Genomic DNA, 9115 nt, shown 5'->3' with positions numbered 1-9115 from the left:
TATTTATTTGCGAAGAATCATTATTCTATTGAAACCCTTCATTGTAAATTCTAGGTTCTAGAAGAGGATTTCATTGATGGTTTGATTAGTTAATTTTTTAATAGAAAAAAATGAATTTTCTGACTCTTGATAAGGAATACAAGGAAGGGATATCCAATCTTTAAACGAACTTGTTAATTGAAATTGAGGACATAAATATTTGAACTAAAATTGCATTAAAATTGATTTGAATCTAATATAAAACATATCCAAAGTCTCACTCTCCATCCTACACAATTCTTCTAACTAATCACACACCTTTTCGTAATCATATTTCTAGAATGTGTGGAGGAAAATCTTTGAAAACTATTCCCAACTATGTAAGGAGGCAACTAGAAGTGATAAGGAGCAGTGTTTGTCTTTTCCTGTGAAAAAAGAGTAATAATCCTGCAAATATTGTCTTCATTAATATTGAAATTATTGCAACTTCAAATAAATTAAGGGGGACGATTAAAAGCATTAGTATTACCATTATATTTTACCTTAGAAATGATCTTGATTTCCTTTATCAGAGTAGTCGTTTGATTAGTTCTACTAAAAAAACTCTAAGGAGGTATTTTACATGGAGCCATAGTAATAAGAAAAAATTTTAAAGCATAAAATCTTCAAAGAAAGTAATTTATTGTGGCCCTCCTTCCAGTGCCAAAAATGTCTGCCTCAACATTAGGGGAAAACCACCTGGTCAGGACCTTATATCAGATCCTTTTTCATTTGAAATGATAGTTCCAACTGGTTAAACTACGTCTAGTTACCTTCTCTCTATCTCTATTGGCTTAAATTATGTCGTTTTCTTACCAATAGAGAAGAGTTGTCAGATAATCCCTCTTACTGAGCTCATGCAATAAATTGATCCTTAAGTTGATATAAGGCTAAACCAAGCCAAAAATAAAGTTTTCCTCTTTGATAAGAGGACTTCTATAAATGCGGAATTAAATCTAAATGAAAATTAATCCTTAAATGCAAGCAAAAGGAAAGAACTCCTAAGCCTATCTAGATTAGGAAGGTAGGCTAATGAAATATCTGGCTAATGAAATAGTTCTACTACTTGATATTACACATACCAAAACATGTCCTATTTAGAGACCATTAACAATGAATGATCAACCAAAAACATTAGGAAATAGTTCTCTTAATGTTGATGGTAATTAAATATCATTTAGATAGCAGATTTCTTATTAAATAGTTACTAATAAATCTGATTTAAAGTGTAACAACAAAAGAGAAAATTAACAACAGATCTATGAAGCTAATGAACTGGATAACTAATTAAAAAATACTTCATCTTCACATTAAACAATAGTGCTCAACATGAAAGATATTTTATGCAAATATGTCATTAAAATATGGAATTTTCATTAATAAATAATAGTATTTAAAATACAAACTGATTAAAATCCAGTCTCTTTCTTTGTTCCTTGAATAGATCTCCAAAAATGTTTCTCAAATCAGAAAGTCTACTGCTAAAAGAAAGAGTTGCAATAGTGCAAGCTCTACTCCCAATACATAATCTAGAATTGAAAAAGACCAATTCCAATTACTCAGATATGATTTTTCTCCTCCTACTTCTACATATTGAAAATCCCTTACAATAGTTCTTTAAGAATTACAAAATTGTAGAAAAGAGGAGCATTTTTCTAAATTCTGCAAACCACTATTTGTAATTACAAAAATGAATTCCAAAATAGGAGAGCTGTTGAAAAATAAATATGCTCCAACAATTTTCATTAGTCAAAATTCTTTGTATTCTCTTGTTGGAGCAATAATATTGATTCAAATATTCTCTTCCTCATCTCCTCAATTGTTCTCCTACCAAAAACCAATCAAAATTAAATTAAAATGTAAATTAAAATCAAAACTACAAAATGTGGAAAACAAACCGCTCCAATCAATTTTAATTAAATAAACAAATAAAAAGAAATATGAACTTTATGTTGATTCTTGTAAATATATTATTGGTCAAAGAGAACATCGTCGAATGGATATGCACTCACAGGTTATGAGCAAATGAAAATGCAAAAAATTAAACTCATAAAAATATTTTTGTTTATAAATTCGGAACTTGATATTCTGCTAAATTTTTGACACATTTAATGACTGAATATGGTCATGAAACTAATTCATAAATATTCTCTATGATTTTATCTATATAACGAGTCATCCTGGGCTTCATTTGACAAGTAAAATTCAACTTATGAGCTTCCACAGTTGAAGTGTCAAAATTGCCATAATTCTAGAAAAGTTGTTGTCTTGGCCAAAAATAAAAAATTTTAATTAAAATATAATGCTAAATTAAAATAATAATTATTAATTTACTAATATTAATTTAATTAAGATTACAAAATTAAATTAATTATATACCATTAAAACAAAATTTAATTAGAAATTAAAAAAAAAAAAACTAAAAATTAATTAAATTATATTAAAATATATTAAAATTATAATTAAAAGATAATAAAAGAACAATTTAAATATATTATATAAATTAAAAAACCATTTAAAATTTATTCATAAGTGTCTTTGGATCCATTATAAATAGATTGAAAATATGATAAGGAGTAGTCTTAATGAAATGGAGGGTGGAGGCTTACATATGGAAGGCGTACGGGAGACATAAGGAGTATCGACAATCGGAGATCGGGGAATTTTAAATGAGACATTTTAACACCAATTTAAATTGATGATATCTGATATTAAAAATCCCTCGATGTTTCAATATTTTATATCAAAACTTTTTTTATATTTGATTTTTTCTTTTTCTTTCTTTTTACATTAGATTTTTTCTTTTTCTTTCTTTTTACATTAGAACATTTTTAAAATATCAGGACTTTTCAAAATATCATGATCTTTATTGGGATTTTATTTTATCGGAAGTTTTTTATTGGTAATTTTGTAAAAGATTAAGGGAGGAGGTTAGGTGAAGTGGGGCCCACTTGGATTGGGACTTACCTATTATAAACTACATCCACTTAGTAATTAAATATCTATTAAAATGAACTATAACCACTTTGCAATTTTGAGATTTCACATCTCGTAATTTATTTTAAAATTTATGATTGGAATAAAATACCAAGATCTTGAAAACACATAATTTTAATTGTTCTAGAATTTGGTTGCGATGATTTTCTAGGACCCTTGGTGAAAAATGAAATAATTAGTAAAAATTAACTAGGAATTAATGGCTACAATCATATTTACAAAGACAAAAATAATATACATTTTGTACATTTTTTGAACAAAGACGATAAAAATTATTGAACTTTGGATGACCCCCATTTGCAAATTGTGTAACCAAATCATATGAAACAAGTAACGATGGAAAACTAGCGAAATGCTGAACTTAATGAAGTAATGAAATTAGAAATCTAACGAAAATGAAAAATTGGCAAAATTGTTGGACACTTAACCAAAATAAAATATTAAAAAGGTTATTTAACCAAAAGATTTCAGAAAGGATCCCCATTATTTGAAATAAATAAATTAGAAATAGGTGGGTTAAGTTTTCACTACAACATAACACGTTTTTGGCAATCTTCCTCTTGCTTTTGTCTTACACAAGTTTGTTGCTTGCTGTTGTTATTGTTTCTACTCCGTGTGGTGCTACTACGTTGAGTTCTGTTAGCCATTCTAATACCATGTTGACCAGTTCATTGAGCCTAGAGGAGTTATAAAAATATCTCTATGGGTCTTCCTCTCACCAATGACACACCCTGTGGATCCAAGAACAGTACACTTTTGCACAGTGGTCCCTACATAAACCATGTGGATTGTATGGATTGAAACACTTGCTGCTGAACTTAAAATTATTGAACTCTTTGACCTCGGAATCCACTTGTTTCAAACTCTTGATGTCACAAGAAGCGTAGGCCATGCCTCCACCAAATTTGCACATGAATCGTAGGCATGGTTCTTTCTTCTTCCTATGCAATCTAGTTGATAACCCTGTCAAGTGTGGTATGCAACCTCCTACATGACCAAATTGTATGTGGAAAACCTCAAAGACACATGCGTAGATTTCTCTGTGTTGTACATCCTGATGAAGGTGCCCTCAGGCGAAGCGTACCAATCTGTAATGTTTAACAACGTCTCCATTGTTTCCTAGGACATGCAAGGCGAATCTTATTCAAAGATCATTGTTTACAAAGGGGCAATGAAATGGTCCGATATCCTAGACATCACTCCACGATAGCTACAGTGTGAGAGAAACTTGAAATATACGTTCACAATACTCTCTGGAGGTGTCCATGCCCAACCCATGCTAGGAAACTGCTGACGGGCACATATTGCATCGAGCAAATAGGCAGACATGAAGAATGTTGCTTGTTGATCCTTGGGCGGAATTCAGGCATTGGCTGCATGAAATTTGAACTAAAGAGCCAACATGTTGGACTAGTTGAACAATTTTCCTTCACTTGCCAACTGACCCAACATAGAAACCCAACTCTGCGGGAAGGTCTCTCTACTCCCATGCTCATACAGGCAGCATGCCAAGATGACCAAGAACGGGTATGCCTCCCTGAGTTTCTTCATCCTGAATATCTAGTTGGGTGTTGTCCTAAACTTTGTTGGCTCCTTTACCCAATGCTTCAAGATGTCCCTTATGTTCGTGATCTTGTTGGGAGTGTATAATGGTGCATCCATCCTGCTCACTGGAAATGGAAAATGATATATCTGTTGATACTCTTCTATCCTAAGGGACATCAATTGAAAGGAATATGAATTTTTAACATAGTAAACTGATGACCTACGGCTGCTGCAACCAACCCTAGGGTTTCTACGAAACCTGCAAACGGCAGGCCTATCAAACTTGGTACAACCGGCAGAGTCTGGTGAACCAGCGTTCAAGGAGAAGTGCCCATAAGGAACAGGGCAAAATGCAATCCCCTCAGGGGGAGGGCCAGGGGCCTCCCCCCAATCCGGACAACCGAACACAGCATACGACAGACAAGGAGAATGAAAATGAACTGAGCGGCGGCACCATGGACCGCAGAAAGCAGAAAGGAAAGGACATTGATGCAGAAGAAAGGAACAGGGCAAGTTCTTCAACTTGCAAGCCTGTAGCAGCCCATAGACCAAGGGTGGACTTCCCGAGTGAACGTATCAATGCTAGGATACAGTACATGAGAGATCACGTGCTGATCGGTAAATTCATAGGAATATGGCCGACGGAGAGAGCGCTGAGAAGTTGGATCAATACCAAATGGCATCCAAAGGGGCACATCTCTCTGCACTTAGGAGCCAAGGGCTTCTTCACAGCAGTTTTTAACTGCCTGGAAGACCGCAACAGGATATTGGATGGGGGTCCGTATTTTTTCAACTCCGCAGGATTATATCTCAAAGGTTGGGTCGAAAGATTCAACCCAGACAAGGAGGATATGAGCTCTGCACCAGTGTGGATAAGGCTTTATTCACTGCCGTGGGAATACTGGGAAGAAAAGTCTCTACAAGAGATTGGGAATGCAATCGGCGAGTTCGTAAAGGTTGCAGAAGAAACAAAACTATGCAGATATACATCCTATGCTCGGATCTGTGTCTACATGGATCTCAAGCAACCGCTGCCAGACACGGTAAGTTTCTTTCATGAAGACTCTGAGTGGATTCAAGTTATAGACTATGAACATGTGCCCTTTAGATGCAGGAAATGCCATGATATAGGGCATCTCTATAGAGATTGTCCTCAAAATAAGAAACCCTCTTCCCAAGACAGTTCTGACAATCAAACAACAGATGGATTCACTAAGGTAACAAATCGAAGGAGAGGAAACAAGAAAGCAACAGGCAACCCCAAGGTAAATCCAGTCAATAAGGCAATGCCCACAACTAGCAATAGTTTTGAAGCACTGGACAAGGACGATGAGCAAGATCTGGAGAAGGAAAGGGCGAAAGACAAAGAAGCCCATCAAGAACAACCAGGCGAGACATCAGGGCAAACAGGAAAGAAAACTCAAAAGCAAGTTAACTTGATATCTCAAGCCAAATCCATGCCATGGCAATCACAAGGAATGGACGTTGAATACTCACAGCCAAATGAAAAATCATCAAATGAACAAGTGGATAACTCTCAAGAACCTCAAATCATGGAAGAAGATCCGGAGCCCTTAGACCAAGGGGAGTTGGACATACTAGGTTTGGAACAAGCATGCAAGACAAGGAATTTTGAAAAAATACCAGAACGGCAAGTGGATAACCTAGTAGAAGTCCTGAACAGAGCACAAAAGAAATACTCTCTAGGAGTCCAAATAGGAAGTCCATGGGATGGTAAATTTATCACCAAGGAAAATAAGAAGAGAGGCAGAAAAACAACACTGGAGAGAACTATCAAGATTGGAGAGATATTAGTGGAGTCAGGGAGGTACGCCAAACTGACCAAATATTTCAATGCAAACCCCCACCCTTCTCAATGAATTTGATATCATGGAATATCAGAGGGCTAAATGGCCCAAGGAAAGGTAGATTATTAAAAAATATGTTGATGCAAGAAAAACCAAGTATACTCTTTTTGTAGGAGACGAAATGCAGCTCAGCAATTTTGGAAAAAATAGCAGCGAAAGCTTGGCCAGGAGGGCTAGTTACAGCTGTTGATGCTCAGGGAGCTTCGGGAGGACTGGCAATCCTTTGGGATGCACGGGCCATCCAACTCAACAATATACAGGCTAACAAAAGTTTCATCCAGGAAACATTCCACCTCTCAGGTACTAATACCCATGGACTGATAACTAATGTATACTTTCCCCAGGATACTGCTCAAAAAGTTCAAATCCTGAATACTTTGTCAGAACTCAGCAAAGACAGGCCGTTCCCATTGTGGATCTCTGGAGGTGATTACAACATGACAGCCAACATGGAAGAAAAACAAGGAGGAAGAAGCAGAGCAAATAGTGATGGCAATCTTCTAAAAAACTTCATCAACAACAATTGGTTGACAGACATTCCCACAAGCAACGGCCTCTTCACCTGGACTAACAAAAGGGAAGGTTTGCAGCAAATCGCCTCGCGTCTTGACAGATTCCTCATCTCAGATAATGCAACTCATTTAGGAGGGGAATTCACAGCATCTATTCTTCCTATCTCTGGATCAGATCACTGGCCTATCGAACTTCAATGGAACAGGCCAGGCAACAATCTCAAACGCCCCTTTCGATTTGAAGAATTTTGGTTATCTCACCCGAACTTTGAAGAGCTAGTCAGATCAACCTGGCTCAACTTCAATCCGGCTGAAGGCACTAGAATGTCCAGGTTCCAGCAAAAACTCAAGCATCTAAAAGGGGCAATCAAACAATGGAATCATAACACTTTTGGCAACATCTTTAAAGCTCAAGCCATGCTCAACGCAGAGATGAAGAAAATTCAGCAAACCATTATCACCGCTGGGCGCATGGAGGAACTTACCAAACAGGAGCAAGCCATAGAATCAAAAATTCTAGAAAGGGACAAACAGGAGGAAACATTATGGAGACAGAAATCAAGAATCAGATGGCTAAAAAGTGGAGAAAAGAACACAAAATTTTTCCATAAAACTACTGTGCAGCGCAGAATGATAAATTACATCACTCACATTAAAAATGAACAGGGGGATAAAATTGAAACTCATGACGGCATTGAAGGGGAATTTCTCAACTATTTTAAGAAAGCTCATCAGGAACCCAACATAAACAGAATGTCGGCCATCAATAAGCTTCTAAAGAACATACCCAAGATAATAACAGAGGAACATAATAGTCTTCTCATTAAGCCTATTAGCTTTCAGGAAGTTGAAGAGGCAGTTCAACAAATGAAGGAGGGGAAAGCGCCAGGTCCGGGTGGGTTTACATCGAATTTTTTCCATAAATTCTGGGACTTGATAAAGAATGAGGTCTGGCAAGTCGTGGAGGAATCCAGGGCGCTCAGATGGATGTATCTAGGCTTAAATGCTACCTTCATAGCCTTAATTCCAAAGTGGGAAGATTCCAACACCCCTGACAAACATAGACCTATTGCTCTGTGTAATATCATCTATAAAATTACTTCAAAAGTAATAGCAACAAGATTAAAGCCGTTTCTCCCTCTTATCATCTCGCCCGAGCAATCAGGTTATGTAGAAGGCTGACAAATAATGGACGGGATTATCTTAACTCATGAGATAATCCACTCCTTAAACCAAACCAAGAAGCCAGGTATGCTGCTTAAGCTAGATCTATCTAAAGCATTTGATAGTCTTAGTTGGGTCTATATACAAAAAATTCTTATAGCCTTTGGCTTTGCACACTCATGGGTCAGATGGATTTTTAACCTATTATCTTCAGCTTTCTTCTCTGTGTTAATTAATGGTATTCCTTCGGCTACTTATTGTCCCTCCAGAGGGATAAGGCAAGGGGACCCCTTGTCTCCCTTTCTCTTCGTAATAATGGCTGAGGGATTGGGTAGAAGCATCACTGCTGCTAGGCTTGATCGGCAATTAAGAGGTCTTTCTTTTAACAACTCCCCTGCCTACTCCCACCAGCAATTTGTAGACGATAATATGCTTTTCGGCCATCCTTCGGTGCAAGAAACTCGCCTCCTCAAATCAATCCTGTCAACTTTCTCTGATGCTTCTGGTGCTCTTATCAATCGAGTCAAATCCCAAATCTTTTTCCTTAATACCCTTGCTCCTACCCAGAAAGCAATTGGTCGAATTCTGGGTTTCGCCAGTGCATCCCTTCCCTCCAAGTATCTCGGTGCCCCTCTAATGGCCTCAGCCCTCAAACATTCTTCCTGGAAGCAATTGTTGGAAAAACTAGAGACTCGACTATTCCTCTGGACTAATCGGGCTCTGAATATGGCAAGCAGAATCATTCTCATCAAGGCAGTCCTTCACTCCATGCCCCTCTATCTTTTCTCCATCCTGGCTGCCCCCAAATGGGTTCTCAAAGAAATCAAGAATCTCCAACGCAACTTTCTGTGGGGAAGCTCAGGCCAAAATCGTAAATGGGCTTTAATTAAATGGGATAAAGTTTGTTTTCCTAAGAAAGCAGGAGGTATTGGTCTAAGAGATCCTGAGAACATCAATAAAGCAATGGGTGCAAAAATTTGGTGTTGATGGCTTGCCCATCCTAATACACCA

At 36.9% G+C, this 9115-nt stretch overlaps 1 protein-coding gene across 1 annotated transcript; it reads left to right on the top strand.

Moving 5' to 3' along the window:
• The first annotated feature begins 4910 nt into the window (after positions 1-4910).
• LOC149160614 (uncharacterized) lies at positions 4911-8122 on the top strand. The gene is made up of 3 exons (XM_089434655.1): positions 4911-6388; positions 6556-7438; positions 7607-8122. The coding sequence occupies exons 1-3, from the start codon at positions 4911-4913 to the stop codon at positions 8120-8122; spliced, it is 2877 nt and encodes a 958-aa protein (XP_089290781.1).
• The last annotated feature ends 993 nt before the right edge of the window (positions 8123-9115 follow it).

This window comes from Pinus tabuliformis, chromosome 5_2 (genome assembly GCF_031772625.1).
Source record: "Pinus tabuliformis cultivar Carrire ecotype Pingquan chromosome 5_2, CPIR1, whole genome shotgun sequence".
Taxonomy (NCBI): Eukaryota; Viridiplantae; Streptophyta; class Pinopsida; order Pinales; family Pinaceae; genus Pinus; species Pinus tabuliformis.
Note: the sequence above shows the minus strand (reverse complement) of the source record. Positions and strands in the feature narration are given on the sequence as shown.

Bases quoted from the DNA above. Each gene is read 5' to 3' on its own strand.
- LOC149160614 (XM_089434655.1), top strand. From the start codon at position 4,911: ATGCAATCCCCTCAGGGGGAGGGCCAGGGGCCTCCCCCCAATCCGGAC. The intron at 6,389-6,555 runs GTACGCCAAACT...GACGAAATGCAG, and splicing joins ATATTAGTGGAGTCAGGGAG to CTCAGCAATTTTGGAAAAAA. The intron at 7,439-7,606 runs GCCATAGAATCA...AAAAATGAACAG, and splicing joins AACTTACCAAACAGGAGCAA to GGGGATAAAATTGAAACTCA.